The following is a 24,795-nucleotide window of genomic DNA, read 5'->3' as shown; positions in this document are numbered from 1 at the left end:
CTTATATGCTCCAAAGGTGCTTTTTCAGGAGAAAACTGGACTCTCTTATTTTTCTTTTGATGTTTTGCTTCTCATCCAAGAAGCTTCTTCAGCTCTTACAGGATAGTGGAGATCCCCACTATCCTCTTAGAGCTGAAGAAGCTTCTTGGATGAGAAGCGAAAAGTCTTCAAAAGAAAAATAAGAAAGTCCAGTTGCCTCCTGAAAAAGCACCTTTGGAACAACCATGACCTGCATGACTGACAATTTCTACAGAATCTCTCAAATGTGTTTTACAGGTTAAACTTGCAAGGAAAAATAATAATATTAATACAGGTAATCCTCCACTTACAGAAATTCATTTAGTGATCGTTCAAAGGCTGCATAAACAGAGGGATAGAATCAAGATCACGTGAAGTGTTAATACCACTTTATAATGCTTTGGTAAGGCCACCCTTGGAATACTGCACTCAGTTTTGGTCGCCACGATGTAGAAAAGATGTGGAGACTCTATAAAGAGTGCAGAGAAGCGCAACAAGGATGATTAGGGGACTGGAGACTAAAACATGAGGAACGGTTGCAGAAAGTTTAAGAGAAAGAAGGACTAGGGGAGACATGATAGCAGTGTTCCAATATCTCAGGGGTTGCCACAAAGAAGAGGGAGTCAAACTATTCCCCAAAGCACCTGAGGGTAGAACAAGAAGCAATGGGTGGAGACTAATCAAGGAGAGAAGCAACTTAGAACTGAGGAGAATTTTCCTGACAGAACAATTAATCAGTGGAATAGCTTGCCTCCAGAAGTTGTGAATGCCCCAACACTGGAAGTCTTTAAGAAGAAGTTGGATAGCCGTTTGTCTGGAATGGTATAGGGTTTCCTGCCTGGGCAGGGGGGTTGGACTAGAAGACCTCCAAGGTCCCTTCCAACGCTGCTATTGTATTATTGTAGAAAGTTACAATGTCACTGAAAAAGGCGACTTATGACCGTTTTTCACACTGACGACCATTGCAGCATCCCTGGGGTCACCTGAACAAAATTCAGATGCTTGGCAACTGGCTCATCTTTAGGATGGTTGCAGTGTCGTGGGCTCATGATGTAAATCAATCTTGCGACCTTCTGACAAGCAAATTCAGTGAGGAGGCCACATTCGCCAAACAACCATGTCTGTTAGTTCACAACTGCAGTCATTCGCTTAACAACTGTGGCGAGAAAGATTGTAAAATGGGGCAATAATTCACGTAATGAATGTTTCCACTGAAACTTTGCGATCAATTGTGCTGATGAGTCGAAGATAACCTGTAACTGTGATGGCGAACCTATGGCATGCATGTACGGCCGAAGTGGCATGGGGAGCCATATTGCCTGGCATACGCGGCATTGCCTGTTCCTCTTCCAGGTTTCTGGCGCGCACGCATACGTGAAGATCAGCTTCCCTTCGTGCTGGAAACTGGAAGAGTTGGTCTTCCATTTTCCAGCATGAGCATGCTTGCCGGCCAGCTGATTATCGCGTGTGCATGTGCTAATAACAGGAAGATTAGCTGGCCGGCACACACGCGCACACCAGAAACCAGAAGTTTGTTTTCCAGTGCGCGCATGCATCTGGGCAGCTCCTCTTCCGGATTGCATCCCAGACGGAAGTGTGCTTGCAGGCTCGCGTACTCCTCTTTCAACATTTGGTGCTGCAAAGGTTCACCATCACTGACGTATAATATAACTTTGAGTGGCAATAATTGGCCATCTGAACAGAACTTGACGGTAAAAGGAAAACAGTTACTAATCTGGACATCTGCCTTTCCCTACAGCCAGACAGTCCCGAATTGAAGACTTCAACCTCGGTCCTTTCCTTAAGTACGCCCAACAGCAACCGGAAGAGACGGCGTTTGAGAGAAACCCTTGCTCAGTTGACCCGAGAAACGGACATGTCTCCCTTCCCACCTCGGAAACGGCCATCGGCCGAACATTCCCTTTCCATAGGATCTTTACTGGACATTTCTAATACACCCGAGTCGAGCATGGCTAATGGAGGTATAGCCGAACTATCTCTGTATATTTTGATGTTTCTTTTGAAAACAAAACGCCGGTGGATCGTTCTGCCAGTATAAGTAACAGGCCTTTTTCCTTCTCAAACTATGCAGGGAAGAGGCTAGAATTGAGGAGCCTGGAGAAAGATAGACAGAAAGGCACCTATGATGTCCTTAGACTTAGTCGGATGAGGAAGACATTCTGCAGAAACACCAGTTGTATTTCTTTGGATAACTTTTCTTGTAACTGTTACCTAAACTCATTAGAAAGTCTATCACGAGCAGCCGAGGCATCTAGCAGTAATGTACCTGAAAGCGTAGTTAATGGAACACCTCAAACGAATCTCCAGAAATATTTTCTTTTGCCAATGGAACATAAAATAAATCATGCCAGGCTTCATTCCATCCCGGTTTTGAAAGATGTCTGGTGTCAACAACCTCCAGCTGTAAGCATGCTGAGAACTTCACAAGGTGATGGTGGGTTGACTGACGGCGTTTTTAGATAGAAAGGGCTGTTGGCTTAAAATCCAGAACTGAAGTGCAACTCTGGCACCAAAGGGACACTTTCAGAATGAAACATTGGATCAATCTGGAGAATCCCCTTGCAAATTGGCTTTCTCCCTGGATATGTTTTATATATATATATATATATATAAACTAAGCATTTCCAAGGAACGCAAGCATTCAGTGATAAAGGGGTCAGGAGGCTAAATCATATGACGAATGGTTAAGGGAACTAGGTATGTCTAGTCTATTGAGGGAAAGGATTAGGGCGGTGGCTCAGTGGCTTAGACGCTGAGCTTGTCGATCAGAAAGGTCGCCAGTTTGGCGGTTTGAATCCCTAGTGCCGCGTAACGGAGTGAGCTCCCATTACTTGTCCCAGCTTCTGCCAACCTAGCAGTACGAAAGCACGTAAAAATGCAAGTAGAAAAATAGGAACCACCTTTGATGGGAAGGTAACAGCGTTCCGTGCGCCTTTGGCATTTACTCATGCCACATGACCACGGAGACATCTTTGGACAGCGCTGGCTCTTTGGCTTTGAAATGAGATGAGCACCGCCCCCTAGAGTCGGGAACAACTAGCACATATGTGTGAGGGGAACCTTTACCTTTAATTGTTTGCCAGTACTTGGAGGGCTATCACAGAGAAGTGGGTATTGACTTATTTTCTAAGGCACCAGAGGACGGGAGAAAAAATAATGGGTGGAAACTTATTAAAATGAAGCAAAAGGAAATGTTCTGACAGTGAGAACAATTAATCAGTGCAATCGCTTGCTCTTAGGAATGTATAAGCTCCATCACTGGAGGTTTTCAAAAATAGACCGGACAATCATTTGACCAAGATGGTATAAGGTTATCTGGACTAGAAGACCTCCAAGGTCCCTTCAAGCTCTATGATTCTTATATGAAATGCAGGAACAACCAGCAAAAAAGGCTACGAGTACAGCAGTATTTTTCTTTCAATGCTGGAACACCTGCGGATGGCAATCATAGTTGGGTAATTGGATCTGACTAATAATCTGAATCAAATTCAAATGTCAGTTTCAACTACATGTTTGGGTTGCTAGCAGGTTGCTTAGATGCTATTTGGAATGCATATTGTATCTAAAATTCCTAGCAATTAATCTTCTCACAGCAAATTGTCCAGAGTACTTTAGTTCAGGGGTCTCCAACCTTGGCAACTTTAAGCCTGGCGGTTTTCAACTCCCAGAATTTCTCAGCCAGCTTCAACTCTGGGAGTTGAAGTCCTCTAGGCTTAAAGTTGCCAAGGTTGGAGACCTCTCAATTAGTTGTTTTCCCTGATGGTGCTGATAGGATAGTCAGCTGTTATTTTCATGGAGAGAACGTAGTGGACATAACTACAGAATCACCTGATGATATTGAAGATGACCTCTGCAGTTAATTTTACTGCTTTATTTTGGGCAGTCATTGAAACTTGTATTGTACTCAGCCAGCCCCAATTCATCTTAAATTGGCCTTTCTATTTTAAGAGCCTTTCCTAGCTTTGTTGTAAATTTCCTGCCATTTTTTTTAAAAAAGTGTCATATGATTATTTCTCCGTTCTTTGCAGAAACTCCCAAATCCTGCACAAAGCCATCCAAAAACATATCTCCCTTTCCTTCCAAGCAATCCGCCAGGTGGCAGGTTGCAAAGGAGCTCTATCAGACAGAGAGCAACTATGTAGATATCCTGACAACTATAATCCAGGTAAGTTGCTTCATTTGCTGCCTTGTTTCTTAAATTGATCTTTAAGTGTGTGACCCGTCAAAACCGCGGTCCACTAAAGCGCGCCCGATTAAAGCGCGTACCTGACGTCATCAGCAGCACGACGAAAAAAATTAAAAATAAATTAAATTAAAATAAAATTAAAGCAAGCCGATTCACATAAAGGTAAGGGTTAGGGTTAGGTTAAGGGTTAGGGTTAGGTTTAGGGTTACGTTAAGCGTTAGGGTTAGGTTTAGAGTTAGGTTAAGGGTTAGCATTAGGTTTAGCGTTAGGTTAAGGGTTAGGTTTAGGGTTAGGTTTAGGGTTAGGTTTAGGGTTAGGTTTGGGGGGGTTAGGGTAAGGTTTTCGCTTTAATTTTAAATTTACCGCTCACAGTGCAATGTTTTTGTCGCGCTGTGATGACGTCACGTACGCGCTTTCGTCGAGCGCGCTTTCGTCTACCGCGCTTTCGTCTACCGCGCTTTCGTCTACCGCGGTTTTGTGGTGGAACCTTTAAGTGACTTGGGTTAAGACCGATGCTGCAGGAACCAGTTAGACATGATTCTTTGTGCATATTCAACTAGTCTCTTACATTGTGCAAACAGTGGTGGGATCCTGCCGGTTTAACAACCGGTTCGGTGATCCGCGTGCGTGCGCAGTTATAAGAATACCTTCTGCGTTAGAACTGGGGAGTACTGTGTCGAAAATAAGACAGGGTCTTATTTTCTTTTGACCCCTGAAATAAGCACTTGGCCTTATTTTGGGGGAGATCTTATTATTTTTGAGGTTCAGGAGGCGGCGAGTGTGGTCACCTCATGGCTGCTGCTGTGTTGCAATATTTTCGGGGAAGGGCTTATTTTGGGGGGAGGGCTTATTTTAATGCATGCGCTCAAAAGCCCGATTGGGCTTATTATCCGGGGAGGTCTTATTTTCGGGAAAACAGGATAACACAGCTGAGGCACGGCAATCAGCTGAGAAGATATATGTCAATAAAGCGCAAGAGGGCCCAGCTGATCGTTGAAGCTACCGGTTCACACGAAATGGTCCGAAATGGTAGAATCCCACCCTGGCATGTAAAGGTAGATTCAATCCCCAAAATTCCAAAGGCATCTTAAAAGCTTAAACCATGGCAACTGGACCAAAGTTTATTTAAAAAATTATTTCATTTTTACGGAGAAACCCCCTGCAGCCTGTATGGCAAGAGCCGTTCTTTCCAGCGATTCTCTGCCTAGTCAAATTCTCATTTTGACTGGCAAAGTTACTAGGATGAGTATCGAAACCTCTCCGTTTTTAATAAACTTTGGTCCAGTTGCCATGATTTAACCTTTTAAGATATCTCCTCTTAGATATTGTGGAAGAAAGGAAAGATAATTTCCTTATTTCCCTCTCTGACCCCAGGTCCACCACTTGTGCTATTCTGGAGTGAATGGGGGTGGGCGGTGGATGGCATGATGGCTTTGGAGGAAGAAGAGAGCCTCACTCTTATTCTTCCATACATGCTAATCTAGGCAGCTGCTAAAGTAGAGCTGCTTCACTATCAAAATAGTACCTTTGGCTTCTGTCATTTACTCATATTTTTAATTTGGTAATGCTTCCTTTTTTTTCCAAACAACATTTTTATTTTGTATTATTTGTACATATCAATGTGTGAATGATGTACACCTGGGTATCATACATTTCAATACAAATAAGCATAATATTATTGTTGTGTCAATTCCTAAAACCTCTTCCTTATTCTTTCATATATCTTAATATGTTAATATATATGTATGTAGGTAGCAGGGGTGGGTTCCTGCCAGTTCTAACCTCTTATATAGAAGAGGTTCCACAAATTTATAGTGCTGTTTAGAACCAGTTCCAGCTCACTCCCCCCGCCCATCCGCACATCATCAAGATGAAGAGCGAGAGGAGGAATTCTAGGAGTTGAAGTCCACAAGTCTTAAAGCTGTCAAGTTTGAACACCTCTGGGTTTTTTTTTCTAAAGGGTTAGGGGTGCAAGGGTCTTGTAACTTGACAGCTTTAAGACTTGCGTGCTTCAAATGCCAGAGTTTCTGAGCCAACCTTTTGGTTGCTAAGCAAGAGCGTTGTTAAGTGAGTTTCACCACATTTTACAAGTTGGCCATGCCCACCCAGTCACATGGCTGGCAAGCCACTCCCACTCGGTCACATGGCCGGCAGTTTATTCCCACAAAGCAGGCCACACCTACAGAAGAGGTTCTAAAAATTTTTGAAACCTACCACTGGTATGTATGTATATGTGTGTATGTGTATGTGTATGTATATGTGTACACACACACACACACAAACAAACACAATTATTCCCCTTATTTCTGTCCATTTTAACCTTCTCCCTCCCATGCCGCTATAATATTCAAAGACTTTTCTTTTCTATTTCCCATCTTCAGCTGTTTTATTATTCATATTCTTCTTATTTGACTCTTCACACCTATTTATGTTAAAGTTTCGTCCTTCCTTCTTCCATTACTCAATGTCTCAATGTACACTTCTAATACCAATCACAATCATTTGAGCATTTAAAGTACATATTCTTCTCAAACCTCCAATTTGTATAATTCTACTATTAATACCCATGTTCACATTAAAATATATTCTTTCATTTTATAATCATTCATTGTTCAATTGTATCATTTCAATGCCAATCATATTTTATACATAATACCATAATGGTAATGCTTCCTGAGTATCTTGCTTATCTTAGCAGTCTTTAACACTCCCCCCAGTCCCCGCCCCAAGCAGCATGTTTGAATTGAAGCTGATTTGTGGGGTCTGTCTGCAAGAGTGTTTCTCAGCCTCAGCAACTTTGGGATGGATGGACTTCGAAGCAAAGCTGGCTGGGGAATTCTGGGAGTTGAAGTCCACTTTGGTCCAACATCATGAATGTTTTAGCCTGAGGTTGCCCCTATGTTGGGCTTGTCTGTTTCATGTACAAAAATCTTAAATCCCATATTGGGGATCAAATGTCTCAGCGTTTTCTGGAGGTTTATTTTTAATGCGGGATGAAACTACACCTGTGCTTTAAAGGACAAGCCCAGCATATTGTCAGCCCTGAAATCATTTTTGGAAATCTTCAGGGCTGCCATAGCAAGGCCCGTTGCAGCTGTGGGGAATGTGAGTGGAGAGATGAGCTAGTAAAGGGGAAACTAGCCAAAACAACATTCTTTCTCATGGAGCCAAGGACATCCCCACCAGGTAGTTGGAAGGCATGGCAGCCGAAGGAGGACCATGTGATGGATGTGTGAACTGGGGGCAAGAACTTTGGGTTTTGATTTGGGTGGGGAAAACCTCAGGTCCTTCATAGTTGGGTTTTCACTAGCTGTGCCAATATGGCATTCCTAATAAATTCATGCTTTGAGAAAACTCCAGGCCTCAGAGTTTTGATTTCATTGGGTCTGTTACTTGGAACCCTAACAAACATGACTTAGAGGACAGTATCTTCTAAGAGTGACAAAGACAAAGAGATTCACAGGAACAAAAGGGATAGGAGAGATACCGTACTTTTCTGAGTATAAGACGCAGCAAGGTTTTTGAAGAGGAAAATTTTTTAAAAAAAAGTTTGCACTCTGCAAACCTCCCAAAAATGGCCTGTTTTTCATGAAAACGGGCCCGTTTTTTTTTTTAAATTAAAAAACGAGGCATAGATAGCCTTTAGGAAACTTATAGAGTGCTGCTGGGGGGGGGGGGCAAAAATGGGCCATTTTTTGCTCATTTCTGCCCTCCCCAGGAACAGGTAGAGTCCAAGCTATCATCTCCATCCAGAGATGAACGTTTATTGTCTGGATTGCTTTCATAAAATTGCTGATCTTCCCCCCCCCCCCCCTTCAGGTCTTTCAAGTCCCTTTGGAAAAGGAAGGACAGCTTGGAGGCCCTATTCTCGCAGCAGAAGAAATCAAAACAATATTCGGCAGTATTCCAGATATCCTTGATGTACATATTAAGATAAAGGTGGTACCATTTTAAGAGAATCTATATTGTGACTATTATTTTGCTCATTTTTAAAACCATATATTGTGAATATTATTTTGCTCATTTTAAAACCGTCTATATTGTGAATATTATTTTGCTCATTTTAAAACAGTCTATATTGTGAGTATCATTTTGTTCAGAACAAAGTACTGTCCTGGAAAAAAAAAACCTTAATATTTCTTCATGACCTCATTAGTAAATAAGAAAGGATTAGGCTTGGAAGTGGGCCTGATGTCATCATATTTGTTAAATTCATCTCCTTCCTTTCTCCCTGCACCAGCAGTTCTGTAAAGTGGATTAGGCTGAAAGGTTGTGCCTGGCCCAAGATCACCCATGGCTTCTATAGCTTATTTGCACCGGAGATTATCCATCCCTACTCCAACAGCTGAAGTACTCTAGCATACAACCCAAAGTCTTATATAAATAACTTTCTAATATTTTGACAGCTTGTTTTGAGCACCAATAGCCGATGATTCTAAATCTTAAATTTTGTTTTGGAGCATTATGCAGTATTGGCAATGCTGTTGTTTCATGACATCCTTAACTGACAGAGCTCCCTGATGTTCACTGGATTAAATATTAAAAATAAAGTTTTTTCTTATTCTTCCCCTTTCCCTCCTCTCCTGCTCCCAAGCATCACATCGAGCAAAACTTCATTTAGAAGTTCGAACAACAACGTAACTTGCTTTTTTTAAAACTATGAACAATCACAAATAAATAGAGTGCCATCTTTTGCTGTTTTAGGAAGACCTTGAAGACCTTATGATAAACTGGACTGAAAACCAAAGCATTGGGGATGTTATACTTAAATATGTAAGTTTTGGGTTTTGTACTAGCTATGAACAAATGCTGTTATTTTATATCCAAAGTGGACCCTTCACTTCTACCCCTTGGGCATGTGAAGGAGCCTTTTGTCTTGAATTGGGAAAATGCAATGTAGCGCTGCTCTTTCTATTAGTATTATTAGACAGCGTTTGAACGGGGTACAGTCCTACATGGGGATAGGACAACTTGCTCCGGCCAACACAACCATGGCCAACTTGCTCCGGCCAACTCATTGTGGCCAGCTCGCTGCGGGACAACTCTCTGCAGGACAATTGAACAATTTCATTTATTTAAAACAATTAAATTATTTTAATTTTGCCAATCATATTTCATTCTGTCCATCCTTTTGCTTGCTTTCTTTAATGATTGTATCCCACCATATCCTTGCTATTAATGTAACTCTTGTCCCGTAGTAAGTTGTCCTGTGGCGAGATGGCCATGGCGAATTGTCATACGCCCATCCTATTTATCCTTTTAAGTTTATTGAATCATGAACTTGTGTTCAGTAGAGTTAAATCACTTCTCACAGAAGCATGATTGCAACTGTATGCTAATGATTCTTAGGCAAGGTCTTGATTGCAAGTGTGGAACTAACACCAGCAGAAGTCAGCTTTACCAAATGGCATAGAGGTCCTTGAGCAAACCGTAATTTCAAACTGCTACAAAGCACTGATGTTATTTTAATTTTTCAACCACATGCATGTTGTAAATAAAAATTTGGGATTCTTTTCAGTCTAAAGACTTGGTGAAAACATATCCTCCTTTTGTGAACTTCTTTGAAATGAGCAAGGAAACCATTACCAAGTGTGAAAAGCAGAAGCCCAGGTTTCATGCTTTCTTAAAGGCAAGTATGCATTTGCTGGTTCTAATGCAGTGATCTGTCTCCCGAAAGGTGCAATTTTGAAACTGAAATAAGCAATTAAGGCTTGAGCACCGTGGAAGCACAAATATGCTAGAATAACGTATCGGTGGCTGTAATGGGGAAAAAAGAGTGCAGCTTTGACATCCAGAATAGGTTGAACGAATAACACCATATACTTTACTTTTTTGTAAAATAGAAATATCACCTGATCCTAATGTGTTTTAAAGGGGTGTAAGCTAGACTGGCAAAAGTTTCTTGTTTGCACTTATAGAAAGAACAAGGAGGCAGACAATAGTGGTATTAATTGGTTAAAACATTGATATTAATGCAATTGCTACTTGTAAACAGAAGTTATCCTGAGGCAATCTTGGTCATCAAGAGACAATTAGCTCCACTCTGAGTCTTCATTTTACTTTTTATTTTTACTTTTTCCTGTCATTTTCACATGACTCAACTTAATAGACCCAGCAGAAGAAGTCCCACAAAGCTAATCTTTTCCTATACATACATCAGAAACCAGTGCAGGGCGGGAAGTTTAAAAACGGATGAACTCCGAGGCTATTAAGCTGAAACGTAACCTCAATTTCTCAACTTTTTATATCCAAAACAACTTTGTTATATAGTAATATTAGGCTCCATGCTACTGTGTTTCCCCCAAAATAAGTTCCAGTTTATATATTTTTTTGCCACCAAAAAAGGCACCAGGTCTTATTTTTTTCAAGGGGGGCGGTCCTTCCACTGACTCACCTTTCAATGGCGTCACTGACAGCTCCACCCAGCAGGAGCCGCTGCAGGCCCACTTCTGCTGCCGCTTGCCGCTCTTGCGCGGGTCACCCCCAGCCTCTGTTTTGCTGTTAAAAGAGCAAAGGCCTTTGCAGCTGAGAAACGGGCTCCAGATTGATATGCGGCGCCCCCTGGCCTCGTTTTGCTGTGAGAGGCCTTCCCGAAGAAGTGGGCTGGCAAGGCAGGTGCCAGGGTGTGCAAGGCCTAGTAGGTAGGGCAGCTCCACAACCCCCCCCCCCCCAATCCCCGCTCTAGCTTAATTTTTCCCCCTGCACCTTGTTCCACCTCTTGCACCCCAGAGTGGGCAGAATTTTAATTAGGGCTTATTTTGGGGATAGGGCTTATATTGGGTGCACGTGTAAAAAATCAAACTAGGACTTAATTTTGGGAAGGGTCATATTTTCGGGGAAACACGGTGGATTTTTCCCATCTTGTTTTCATGGAACTGGTATAGACTCAGAATGGTCTCTTACGATTGATCTGGACTGCTGGCTCTATTTTTTCTGCTTGCTTTTATTTGTTTGTTCTTTGCCAACATTGGAGAGACGGGAGCTACTTAGGAATACAGTGTAATAAAAATGAGAGCCCCCTACTACTCAAATAATTAATGGGGAACGAGAAATAAAATTAGCAGTGAAGGGGGACGTGGCTTTCAAGCTACCGATTTAATTCATTTTTACATAATAATTTAGTAAACACCTTCAAGCAAGGTTCCCAGATAAGCAATTAACAACCTATGTAATATGTCAAACATACATTCTTTTTAAAAAAAAACCTCAGTGGCGTACAAGCATGGGAGCCACCGACATTGCAAGAGTTTTGTTTTGTTCTTAAAGAAAAAACGAGTTACTTTCCAGAAATAATGCTACAACTTCTCTTGCAATAGATAAATCAAGCTAAGCCAGAATGTGGTCGTCAGAGTTTGGCAGAACTCCTTATCCGGCCAGTACAGAGACTGCCCAGTGTTGCCCTTCTTCTAAATGGTATGTTCAGAAGCTGGTTTTGTCCGGGGGTTGAAGTAATTAGTTGCCATGTGTAGAATCAAATCAAATCTGGTTATCTGAAGGACCGTCTCTTCCCAGTTACATCCACCCAACCCACTAGAGCGGGAAGGCAGGGAATGTTGTGGGTCCCGTCTCCTATGAAGGTACATCTGGCAGGACCCAGAAGAAAAGCCTTCTCCGTGGTGACTCGTTCCCTTTGGAATATCATCCCCTCACTTTGTGTTCTGACTGAGGCTTCCCAAGAGCATGGAGCAAACTCCTTGTCCCGACAGAAACCCATTTTATTAATTTACTGTGAATTCTGCTTCTTCACATCCAGCAAAGTCTTCCAAGGGAGGATTTACAGACACAGACCTTATCTGGCTTGGAGAGCTGAGAGGCCAATATCTGCAAAACTTGGCAAGGAGTCTCAGTCGTGAACTAATTAAGGAAACTAATTGTCTCCTGCAAATGCCACTCCCCTTTCGCTCCTCTTTTATTTCCTCTGGGAGGGGCCATTCATCATCCACCTGTGGCCTTACTCCCAAGTCGATCCCTGTTGTTTAGCTGTTCCCTTTGTCTAGCAACTCTGCGCATGCACACACTGGGAAGAGGCTCCAGCTGTTTGTCTGCCTCATTGATGTCTGACTCTGAAGGCAGCTGATAATTGGCATACGGCTCTGGCCCCATCTCTGCCTCCGACTCAGAGCCCTCCTCAGAGCCTTCCCCAGACTCCAGGACTGGCCCATGTTCCTCCTCAATCTCCTCATGTCGAATCTGCTGCCAATTCCACTGGTCTCTGGCGGGCCATAACACTTTGCAAGATGCTAAAGTCCTCACTTTGCCAACGGGCCTGAGGAACCCAGAGTGGGATGGAGCCCATCAAGAGACTCATGCGATTACTACTTGTTGGTGGGGGTGGGGGGTGAGGAATTATTTTTATTCCTTTTATATTGTGTTTTTTATTGTTTCTAAGCCACCCAGAATCATTGAGAGCTAGTGGGGCAGCCATATAACTCGAATGAATGAATGAATGCTTGCATGCATGCTTCGGGTGTAATTTCCGCTGGGTTATTCCAATTGGGTCTGTGAACTCCCTCAAGAAATGAACTAGAAAAATATCTTTTATAGATGTCAGGCATATGACGCTTATTGCGCTTGAAATAATCTCTTTTAATCCATGTTTATTTTCAGTATTAATTTAATTGTAAGGTCTATGAACCATAATTAAGATAGATAACAGCATGCGGCTTAATAGCTACTTGAGATGCTCTTTTAGTATGTGGGCCCTGAAGTTCTTCACCATCAAGAAACACATATTTCAACAGCAAGGAAGATAAGGCAGTAAGGGTTAAATAGACTGTTCTATTCAGAGGGGAGAATATATATGTATGTTTTATATTTGGATATCACTTTCGGATTTTGTGCTTGTGAGAAAAAATGAAATGTTGCTTTTGGTTTTGCCAAAGATAGATTTGTTATTATAGAAATGGCTAGTTTGTTGTGGTCCGCCAGTGCAGCTTGCAGCAGATTCGGAGAGTGAGGAGGTTGGGGAGGAATATGGGCCCGTCCTGGAGTCTGGGGAAGGCTCTGATGAGGACTCTGTGTCGGAGGCAGAGAGGGGGCCAGAGCCGTATGCCAGTTATCAGCTGCCTTCAAAATCAGACATCAGGGAGGCAGACGAACAGCTGGAGCCTGTTCCCAGTGTGCTCATGCGCAAAGCTGCCAGAAGAAAAGAACAACTCAGAAATCAGGGTCGACTTGGGAATAAAGTCACAGGTGGAAAATGATTGGCTTCTCCCATAGGAAATGAAAGAGGAGTGAAAGGGAAGGGGGCTTTTGCAGGAAACAATTTGTTCAGTCGGTTATTAGATTCGTTTCAGGAGTGTGAAGATCTGTCCGTGAATCTCAGAGACTCTGTGCCCAGTCTTTCCTTGCACAGCACCTCATTTGGAAAATATTTACATGGTAGCTTCCCAAGCTAGATAATGTCTGTAGTCATAAATATTCCTTTGAAAGACTGTTTGCCAGGCCTTGCTGAATGTGAATGAGAGGAAATCACATTCGCTTAATAAAAGGGATTTTGTCAGGACCAGGACTCTGCCTTGTGCTTTTTGGGGAAGCCTAGGTCAGTACATAGTTATAGACTAGTGCGTAAAATAAAAAGTTGAGGTTGTAATGTTATTACCTTGTACTGTGCTATAAAGAGTCGGAAGTCAACACCTTTTTCTTTCTTCCCTGGTATCTCATATCTTCTTTCCCCCTGTCTTTTTCTTTCCCTTCATTTCTTGCTTTTATTTCTCTTTGTATTTTATACTTCAATAAAATATTAAAAGTTATATAAAGAGAAAGAAACCCAGAAGCTACTTTAATTGATTGCAAGCTTAAGTCAGGTATAACTGTTTAGGCCTAACTTGCATCAGATTATATACTTTAAAGTAGTACAGTCTGGCTTGGTTACAGAGAGAATGTGCTTAATGTGAAGACCCGTAATTGCTCATTAAAACTGATTTTAAAAACACATGGAAGCATATTTAGCTGCAAGTGAGAAATGATGGTAAAAACCAGTTCATTTAAACTTTCAGAAGTACATTTAAAAAAACAGGATATGTTTTTTAATTCTAGAAAGTGCAGGCCTATTGCTCAATGGAACATCATGGAAAAACTGTGAACATCCTGCTTTCTCTCTGTCTTCTCTTCCCCTCAAGTCTCCTGGACTTTTAACCCGCAATTGTACACACACCCTCAGTGTTGTCTTGTGTTGTGTTCTTCCCTCTGTTTCTTTTCATATTCCTTGTTAGGGATAACTCCCCAATTCCTATTTTTTTCCTTATAATCCTATGCAATAGGTTAGAGAGGACACCTTACTAAAGATCACTTTTATGAGTTTTGTAGTAAATGTAGGTTTGATATAGTTTTTGCTGCAGTGTTGTGTTCCCCTCCCTCCCTCTTGGGAGTGAGATTAAATTGCATTTGGTAAATATTTCAATTTTCTTCCACTTAGGAAAATAAATGCCTTAAAAGTCAATAGCTGAGCAGCTACAGCTGTAAGATTTCTGCCTCATCAGCACGTTAATTTCAATTGCTAAACTCTTGAATTCAAGTAGAGAGATTTCTTTGGCGACAGACTCTCAGAAATGTCCACTTTTAGGGCATCCTGTGGAATGTTGTTATGCACAGTTGCTCTGTTTCAATCTTGCAGACCTCAGGAAACACACCGCAGAAGACAATCCTGACAAGGCCACCCTCGAGAGCGCCATTGAGTCGTTAAAGGAAGTGATGACGTAAGTCTGATAATTCTAGTCGATGCTAGTCTCAAAATTAATATAACATATGATTAGGGATGCTCAAAACATTCTGTGTCCACACCATTCTGTGTGTGTAACATAGGACTTGGAGGGGTTGGTTCCTGCATCAAAATATTGGGGGTTATTTTGTTTTGAATATGAACTGGGGAACAGAAGGCAGAGATGATTAGCTGGGGAGCGGAGTGGGATAAATAAAAGGCAAGACTGGGAAGTTTCCTTGATGATGGTGTGTGCAGACGTTGGCAGCCATGGGAAAGAAGAGAGAGAAGATGAACAAGCTGGTGGGATATGCTGAGCTTGGACCATTGCAGGAAGGAACGAATGCACTGGCCACTACATTAGTGGTTGAATGAAAGAGAGAGAGAGGGTGGGTGGACGAACTCTTAGAACAGTGTTTCTCAACCTTTCCAAATTTTCCAGGGGTGCGGGGAGGACATGGTTCTGTGCGAGCAGCAGTCACACATACGCAGCTCCATTTGCACAAGAGGCAGTCAGGCATGCATGTTGTTTGCACAAGTGGAGCTGCAAGGGCGCATCTGCTCGCCCACAGTTTCCGCGTCCTGGTTCCAAATGGCCTGTGGCCCAGTACTGGGTCGTGGCCTGGGGATTGGAGACCCCTGTCTTAGAAGATTTGGAAGTGGGTGGACCAGCACAGAGGCCAAATGGGGATTTGAGGGACATGGCTTTTCCTATTCACCTTGAAAAAATCACCCCAAGATCCTATCAGATTTTGGGTTGACTGAAAGACAGTAGAACCAATGTGTTGTGGGTTTTGTTTTTGCTTAATTATGGCCAACCTGAAATGGTTTTATAGGACTTCCAATACTTGATGGCTTCAAACCTAAAATTGTTTGGTTTTTATTTTGGGCATACCCTTATAAATTATCTTGGAAGCAATATGCATTGAGTTCCTTGCCTAATAACTTATATGGAATGCATCAGCAAGCTCTGTGCACTGATAACTCCTTCCTTATATTTTAGAAGCTGCAGGTGGTTATCATGTTGATATTTATGAATAGCTGCTAACTGCAGTTCAGTCCAAGTAAACCTGAAAGTCAGGTTAAAGATAAGGACTTTAACTTTTCCTGGAAACTCACAATTTCTAATTTCTACTCTTTAGTGTAATGAGGGATAAAAGTCTTCCCGCTAGTCGTGAGGAGAATATCATTTCTTAAGATACTTGGGTATGTTTTTTATACAACTTGAAGGAGTGAAAGCTGGAGAATAAACAGTGAATGAAATCTCTCAAATTAATGCTGAATGATCTGTTCCATGGAAGGTTCATTGAATCTCATATTTTAAAATAGAAAGCAGAGCAGCTAGGGAACTTAATCTTTTCCCATCATCAGCTTAAAGAGTTTCTCAAGTTTGGGGCCTGCTGGTTTCTGCATTTATATTTGTCGTGCATTTTTCACCAGCGTTTTCTCAAACTTTTTTTTTTCTCTTCTAGGCACATTAATGAAGACAAAAGGAAGACTGAAGGTCAAAGACAGATTTTTGATGTGGTTTATGAAGTAGATGGTTGCCCAGTAAGTAATGGTGTAGTGCTCCGTTGTATTTTTTTAAAAAAATGCAGTGGTGAATTTGAGCAAAATAGAGAGTAAAAGAGGTACAGTAGCTAAGTCTTGGAGGGATTAAATCTAAGCTTATTTTCCCATTCAGACAATATTCAAGCTTTGAATATTCAAATATTCAAGCTTCAGATGCTGATTCAAGCTTTCTGTGGAATCAGATTGATTAGAGCAGGATACAATAGATAAATCTTCAGCATGACCCGACTCAGTATTATGAAGTCAATTCATCTTCTACTGATGTACCCCAGTGGCTTAATTTAGATGTTGATTAGCATAGGGGAGAGCACCAAACCCTTGGGTAACCAATGCCTTGGCATCCGTTACTCCATAGTGACATGCCGAAATTGCCTACTCAGGTAGGGGCAGAAACACTGCAGAATGGTGTTTTCAACTTTCACAGTTGAGGAAGATATGGTAGTCAAGGGTTAGGGAGCAAAGGGTTGAGCTTCCTTTTCAATGAATTTTATCAACGGAGTGGCCAATGCCAACCCAATCCCATATGTGGGTATGAACCCCGATTGCAAGATTTCCTCTAGGATTCTCTTGGGCTGAGTGGCCACCACTTTCTCAGGAACCTTCCTCAGGAAAGCTGCTTCAATTTCCTTTAAGGGAGGTAGGTGGTGGCTTTGCTCCTTCTTCAAACAAGTATTAACATTTCTTTGATTGTCAGCAACTCATTCCACCTGGCTGCCCAAAGAAGTCAAGAAGGGCTTGGATCCCAACTCAAACTACAGGGAACCCTCAGCCTCAGTCAGGTCAAAAGGATCCTAGATAATATAAGATCTATTCTTGCTCACCATGTTAGTTTCTGTTGTAGAACATTGAGCCTAGAACAGTGATGGCTAACCCTTTTCTCGTTGTGGGCCGAAAGCGTGTGTGCGTGCACGACAGCCCGTGCGCACATGCCAACACCCATGCCCCATTTTGGGCGTGGCAGGACCCCCTGAAGCATCTTGGGACCAAAAATGGCACGGGAGGCATCCCCCCCTCATGCATACACACAAGTCTCCCACATGCCCCCCACACGCATGCACGGCAGAGACCTGAAAATCGGGAGCGCGCATGCGCGGTGGAACTAAGCTAGGGCAACAGCTTGTATGCCTGCAGAGAGCTCTGAGTGCCACCTGTGGCACGCGTGTCATAGGTTCCCCAACACGGGCATAGAACTAACATAGTTAACTTCATCGGTCAGTCAGCAAAATTGTCCAGTGAGCCTGCAGGAATCTTATCCTGTTCACTGTTCCCCGGTTTGACTCAGGTAACCATTAAAAACCAGTCTGCTTTTTCCACCATTATCTGTAATCTCTGGACATGTCGGACCTACCAGCTGTATTAAATCTCCCCACTCCGACTCTTCCTGTTCTCTCATTTTAGGGGGAAAGGAGGGGAACCTCCATCAGCATTTCCCAGCCTTTCCTCTGGGGTCCAAGTCCTGAGATATCCAATATATTCCTTACCTAAGAAGGAGACTTGATTCCATGTATAAGGAGCCTTATTAGATGTGCTGTGCTGCAATAACAATTTCTGTGTCTTGTGATAAGAGAAGATTCTCTCCTTTTTATCATTATTTCTTGGTGATGCAGCAACCGCCCAACTTTTCTTTTTAATGAGCTTCTCCTATGCCCAATAGGCTAACCTCTTGTCGTCTCACCGCTGTCTAATTCAGCGCCTGGAAACGGTTGCACTTGGGGACGACCTCTGTGACAGAGGGGAACAGGTCACCCTGTTCCTTTTTAATGACTGCCTGGAGGTAAGTCTGCAGCGACTCATTTGGCTGTGACACCCTTGCAACGCGGAGGAATAAATAACACCCAAACACCTGGAATCTGTGAAGGGCAACTTGAATGCCGTTTCTTTTTTCTTCTTTTTTTTTTGTCCTCGGTGGAAGGCATTGTGCCGTGTGTAGCAGTCACTCAGCCGGTAAGGACTGCTGGAAAAATTGTCACAGGGAATAACTTTTTCTCTGCGGTCTTAATGCTTTCTAACTCAATTCTGGGCATTGCTGGGAAAGCCAAGATAACTTGCTGCTGCTGTGACTTGCTTACAAGCAAGGAAAGCTATGATCGGAAGGAGAAGAGATGCATTGTTATCAGAGTAATTAAGAGGGCCTTTCAGTAATCCCTCCTGGCCAAATGAAATACTTACACGTTCACTGGCCTGTTCTGTAGAATGTCAAAGTTATGTTTTATTTAACAGGTTTGCACAAACTCCCATTGGACAAGACTTTGAAACCCACGCTAAGCATTGACAAAAGCTAGGTTCATGTCACATGGGAAGTCCAAATCCAATTGCTATTACATAGATCACACGGGGCTTGTTCACATGTACCGTATTTTTCGGAGTGTAAGACGAACTCTTTCCCCCCCCCGCCCCCAAAAAGGTGAAAATCTGGGTTCATCATATACACTGAATACAGCATTTTTTTGCCTCCCAAAATCCCGCCCCCTTTATAAAAATGGCTATGCATAGCCTTTAGGAGACTTCCAGAGTACTCCTGGGGGCTGGGGAGGGCAAAAATGAGTGAGAAATGGGCCATTTTGGGGAGGTCTGCAGAGTGCAAAAACTTTTTTTTCCAATTTGCCTCTTCAAAATCTTGGTGCGTCTTATACTCAGAAAAATACGGTAGTTTATGGAAGAAACTATAATTGAGGGGGAGTGTTGTTGCACATTCTGGTAAGACAAAACCAAACAAACCGCAATGGGTGTACTCAAACCATGAATTGCCGAGTTATGATAAAAGATTTACTTTTGTTGAAACTAGAAATTATAATAATTACTGAATTTAATCTGATCTAGCCTTATTTGTTTGCTTTCTGAGACTTTAGGTGGCAGTTTATTCATGAAGGTAAAACAATTCTCCTTTACTCCAGATTCACTGGAAGTTGAATTCTGCATCTAACATTAAACAATGTACTGGATTCGTCTTTTAGAAATTGTACCAGATGTGCAGATCGTGCCCAGTTTGTTTAATTCTTGTCAGCTTTAACTGCATTCAGCCACAGCTGTCCCTATTCTATGAAATACTTTCTGTGGATCAGTTTTAGAGGATGCTTAGTTTCTATCTGAACATGTAGCGTTGATAAACCGATGCTTTTAACACTTGATTCACCTGAGAGAGTGGTTTTTTTTCTTCATAATTTCAGAGGGCTCTAAAAATGTTGTGTTGTTCTGATAGACTCTTGGTCGTGGGATTGAATGCCACAATGTTTGATTGATAACGATGAATGTGTTTATCTCTCTGTGCATACAAGAATATATTTTCTTTGCATGATCTGCAATTTTTATCAATATACTAGTCGATAACCAGCCGTTGCCTGGGTATTTATTTATGGGGGAAAATGTCCAGACCAAACATAATTTCTAATGTTGGATTTTCCCCCTTACCGGAGAGAGCCCCCTTGTGGAGTACTGTGAAGCCGTTATCATGGCAACTGCACTATGCTGTATAGTAGAAGTCATTTTAAGGCACAACAGGTTGTATCTTAACAGAACACCCCCCCCCCCTCGAGGGGTGTTAGGTGTGTCTTACCCCCACAGTATGTGTTTCCAGAGAGTAGGTCATCTATGTACTAAGTTTGGTTGAAATTGTTTGAGGTGTTCCAAAAATGTCCACGCAAGCAGTTATAACCAGAAATTACTGTTGGAAAAATACTGAGCTCGGGGAATACAAACTAATCAAGTTTCAGCGGCTTGAGTCTAGCACAGGGAAGGTCATAAAACACATCTTTATTATGGTCTGTCTAAGTTGCATCATTAAGGATGTATAGCCTTCCATGCAAATATTTCCTAAATAGTCAAGAGTGAATCTGAACGCGGTCCTTCCTCTGTGATGTTAAATACTTCAGCAGATGGCCCATTGAATTTTAATTGTCAGAACCATAATACTCTGTATGGGTTGGGTACAGTGGAGTTACTGGTTGCAAAATTCAGTTGCCTGAGAGAACCTCAATGCTCACTCGGGGGAGGGGGAGAAACCCTATTTTTTCTTGTTTTGTTCTAAATATCTGTCTTGCTTTTCTAGGCCACTAAAGGCTGCCATGAAGCTACCATAAAACCTAGCTCAAGTAAAATCGTAAAAGCAAAAAACAACATTGATGAGCAGCAAATTAGAGTCTCCAGCTGAAATAGAAAACCCAGTCACTACATACCTTTATTAAGATTGCCAACATATATCAAAACTATACAGAATTAGGATTTCTTTAGTTAAAACACCCTTACGTGTCTTCAAAGCTGTTATATCCACGCAGTTAGAAATTCCATATGGCGCAGGCCTTGCTCTCGATTTTATAATATAAACTAGCAGATAACCTGGCATTCCCCGGATATTTATTTATTTATAGGGGGAAAATGTCCGGTTTCTGATCTTGGATTTTCTTCCTTACTAGAGGGAGTCCCCTTGTGGATTATTGTAAAGTCATTACCATGGCAACTCCACTGCACTGTACAGTAGAACCCATTTTAAGGCACAACAGGTTGTATCTTAACAGAACACACACTCCGGGGGTGTCATACCCCAACAGTATTTTTTTCCAGAGACTAAGTCATTTGTGTACCATGTTTGGTAGAAATTGCTCGAGGCGTTCCAGAATTATGCTGGGACATACACACAGCCATGGATCTAACAGCTTTGAAGACACGTAAGGGTGTTTTAACTAAAGAAATCCTAATTCTGTATAGTTTTGATATATGTTGGCAATCTTAATAAAGGTATGTAGTGACTGGGTTTTCTATTTCAGCTGGAGACTCTAATTTGCTGCTCATCAATGTTGTTTTTAGCTTTTACGATTTTACTTGAGCTAGGTTTTATGGTAGCTTCATGGCAGCCTTTAGTGGCCTAGAAAAGCAAGACAGACATCTCCAATTTTACATGGGAGAAAACATATATATATATATGTGTGTGTGTGTGTGTGTGTGTGTGTGTGTGTGTGTGTTTTCTCCCGCGTAAAATTGGAGATGTCTTGGCGACATTTCGACGAAGTCTCATTCGTCATCTTCAGGCTTGGTGCTTCGCATTGCTCCTGGAAGCACCAAGCCTGAAGATGACGAATGAGACTTCGTCAAAACGTCACCAAGACATCTCCAATTTTACGTGGGAGAAAACCCAATAACTAGAGACCTACATATATACATATACATATACATATACATATACATATACATATACATATACATATACATACATACATACATACATACATACATACATACATACATACATACATACATACACATTTAGTGTCACAACCCCTGGTAAGCCCCAATTACGGGAAGAAGCTAGCAGCTTCCATTATCTGTCAATCGGCTCGTCACAAGAGTCCATCACAACAGAAACCCAATATTTTTACTGTTGCCTTTGTTACACATTTTGTGTTATATTTGTGCTTTATTTATTTATCAGCATTTATTTATATGTGTGTGTGTGTGTGTGAATAATAGATTACACATTGGAGAAGAAATAAGAGAAAAGCAAATTCAAATATCTGTCGATTTGAGAAGTGTAGAATAGATTTAGTTCAGTGGTAGGTTCCAGATCCTGTTGCAACCGTGTTGCAAGGGGACCCGCCGTCCCTCTCATGAATGGCGCGGTGTGTGCATGCGTCTTACCGTCCAGCGCCTCCTCCGTGAGCCTCTGCGATGCTCCAGCTGCTTGGCAGAGCATTGCTCAGGCACTGTACGCGCTGTGCGCAGAAGTGCCAAAGACTTTAAAGACAGGTAAGGAGCACAGGTGGGCGGGTGGACCCTCCAGAGCACCGTACTGGAACGATACCCGATGCTCCGGGCAGGCTCCGGTACGCCCGTACCAGGGTGTACCGCCTGTAATCCACCACTGATTTAGTTGTACATTGTAGAGTTGAGAGAAGTTGTTTGGGAGAAGAACGAAGGCAGAAAAGCACGGTCCTAAGCATTGGGACAGAATATCCTAGTTCTTTGTTGCAGCCTGACGAAATGACTGCTGTGAGGTATGACTAACAGAGAGGAATATGGACCTTTTTCAGTCTTCTAAAGGCAAATTATAATGAAGTACAGCAGATCTCTTGGGGCAGGTTATGTAACAACCTGGATGTCAATAGCTTCCCTGTGGTGGATGAAAATGAAATTAGGTGAAGATACACGTAGTATATTTCATAGGGGAGGAAGATACCTCAGGGAAGGGGCAAATTGGGAATTAGAAATCTTAATTTTGTCAATGCTGTTTTATAATCTTGTAAAGCATTTGTAGCCGTTTCTAAGAAGTGACCTGTAATGGAGATGTCATCACTGTGAACATAATAGACTGGATTTAAGCACAAGGTGTATAGAGTTTAATAGGTTCAGATAACATTCGATGAGATCGAAGTTGTGATTCTTTGCTGAACTGGAAGATACAAACCTAAGATAGAAAGATATTAAGCTCTTTTTATATCCCACTAGAGTACAAAATCCATCATAAGCAGTTTATCTAATAAATCATAAATTTTATGGGAAAACATTTAATTGCATTTCATTAGACTAGGAATCTAGACTTTGAGGGACTATTAATATTGAGTCCTACCATTGCTTAGTGAATCCATATTACAGCATCTGTCTTAGATGATTGTGCCTTATCAGATTCAACAAGGGGAGCTCATCACTACTCTTAAGAAATTGGCTCTGTTATTAATCTGCTTTTAATCTAGAACTTTTTTGACCTGATACTCAAATTCATTTTGGAATTTAAGACTCTTGTTTTGCGCTTTGAGATTCTGAAAACAATTCTTTCACAAATGCTACCATCTTTTAACCTTCGTTATATCCGAAGCAGAACATTCAAATTCAGCCACAGTTTTGTTCCATACAGTATCAACCTTGTGAATTCCCAAGCTTCCCGTTTCTGCTATGTATTCAAGATGAACAATGATTTATATTTATATGTATTAATATGTTAGGATGTAGGTATATACATATGTGCAGTATGTATATAGTATACATGTGTGCTATGTGTATGTAGACATTTGAGAGCAGGCAACAGAATTTCATTTTTGAATATTTTATTTCCATTTCCATTTTCACAACACACACTCACATGCATACTATAAATAGCCTGTATCGTATAGTAATAAATAATAATTACATCAGTTCCTCTTGTCAATACCCAGAAAAATAGAAACCCATTATAGCTCTTCTACTCTCCATACACCGCTTTCTTCTACCCCCCTCCAACTTTCTATCTTCCCTCCATCATCCTTTTCTGCTCTACTTCCCCTCCCTTTCTACTGCTCCTCTCTCTACAATCCACTCCTTATCCTTCTCATCTTCCCCCCTTACCCTCTCTCCTATCCTTCTCTTCCCATCTTTCTTCTCCCTTCTGTTTCCCACTCCTCCTCTCCTTGGTGTTTCATTTTTAATGTCTGCCAGAGTGCCCACAGGAAAAAAAGTGACAATCATTCTTTAGTCTCTGCTCTTTATTTCCATTCTCTGATGATCCTTTTTCCAGTCCTTGAGCTGTCTTTTGATTGTTTCTTGAAGCTACTTGTCATAGTAGCTAAGATGCGTTTTGACCAATACACTCTAGTGATGGGTGATAGGTGAAAATATCACTTCTGTGATTTGGGGGCGGCTGTATGTTACATACATATCCAATAGTTTAGTGAATTAAAGATTGCAACCGTTTTGTCCAGAAGTGTGCATTTTAGTGCTGTACATACTTTGGGTTATATATGTGTACTACAAATCATTTGGTTGTCAAGTTGATGCTTTTAGGCTGAGGTTCCTGTGCTACCTTATTTGATTATAGTTATTTCTTTATCAAGGTGGCTGACAATAGTATTGCAAGCAGCCTGAAGAATCTTCTGTGAAAGTGCAGGTTTTGTTATTTGGCATATTTGCGGAAAATTAGCATCAGATCTAGGCCACTGGGCATCCTGTTGCAAGATAATATGGATTGAACATCCACTGGCGTAAGCTCAGTGGGAAATGGATTAGGTGAACTATAGTCTCCAAAGCCTGAATGGCAATAGGTTGCCTAACTCTGCTCTCAAATAATTATCTCACCCTCCAGACTTATGTCTGCTTGCATAGACTGGATTTAAAAATGGGATATATTTAATTAGCATTCCCTGATTCAGTGCTCTGCTACTGGCCATATGCAGCTTGGGGACATTTTGTGAGTACAAGGCAGAGGAGGAGGAGGAGGAGAAGGCAGCAGCATGCGGTGTTCCAAGAGAACATAAAAACCTCCAAATTACACTCATAAAAGAGGGGGCCGCCTGGCATTTTGAGAAGACACTATAAATCCATATGTTGCAATTGCCGAGTC

The 24,795-nt window shown here is 41.8% G+C and overlaps 1 protein-coding gene across 7 annotated transcripts in view; it reads left to right on the top strand.

Moving 5' to 3' along the window:
• The window catches only part of ECT2 (epithelial cell transforming 2), a 58,285-nt gene that overhangs the window by 16,367 nt on the left and 17,123 nt on the right, over positions 1–24,795 (top strand). For 4 of the 7 annotated variants that reach the window (XM_087725235.1, XM_087725232.1, XM_087725233.1 and 1 more), the window contains exons 11-20: positions 1,778–2,000; positions 2,111–2,467; positions 4,068–4,204; positions 8,045–8,164; positions 8,930–8,998; positions 9,744–9,854; positions 11,542–11,638; positions 14,841–14,922; positions 16,397–16,475; positions 18,151–18,270. In XM_087725235.1, the coding sequence (XP_087581361.1) occupies positions 1,778–2,000; positions 2,111–2,467; positions 4,068–4,204; positions 8,045–8,164; positions 8,930–8,998; positions 9,744–9,854; positions 11,542–11,638; positions 14,841–14,922; positions 16,397–16,475; positions 18,151–18,270 (1,395 nt within the window). The remainder of the gene's footprint in view (positions 1–1,777; positions 2,001–2,110; positions 2,468–4,067; positions 4,205–8,044; positions 8,165–8,929; positions 8,999–9,743; positions 9,855–11,541; positions 11,639–14,840; positions 14,923–16,396; positions 16,476–18,150; positions 18,271–24,795) is intronic. The other 3 variants (XM_087725238.1, XM_087725237.1, XM_087725236.1) reach the window with 1 other exon arrangement.

Source organism: Thamnophis sirtalis, unplaced genomic scaffold (genome assembly GCF_051295495.1).
Source record: "Thamnophis sirtalis isolate CommonGarterSnake01/CBP01778 unplaced genomic scaffold, rThaSir2_p1.2 scaffold_11, whole genome shotgun sequence".
NCBI lineage: Eukaryota > Metazoa > Chordata > Lepidosauria > Squamata > Natricidae > Thamnophis > Thamnophis sirtalis.
The sequence above is the reverse complement of the archived record's forward strand: the minus strand, read 5'-3'. Positions and strand labels throughout refer to the sequence as shown.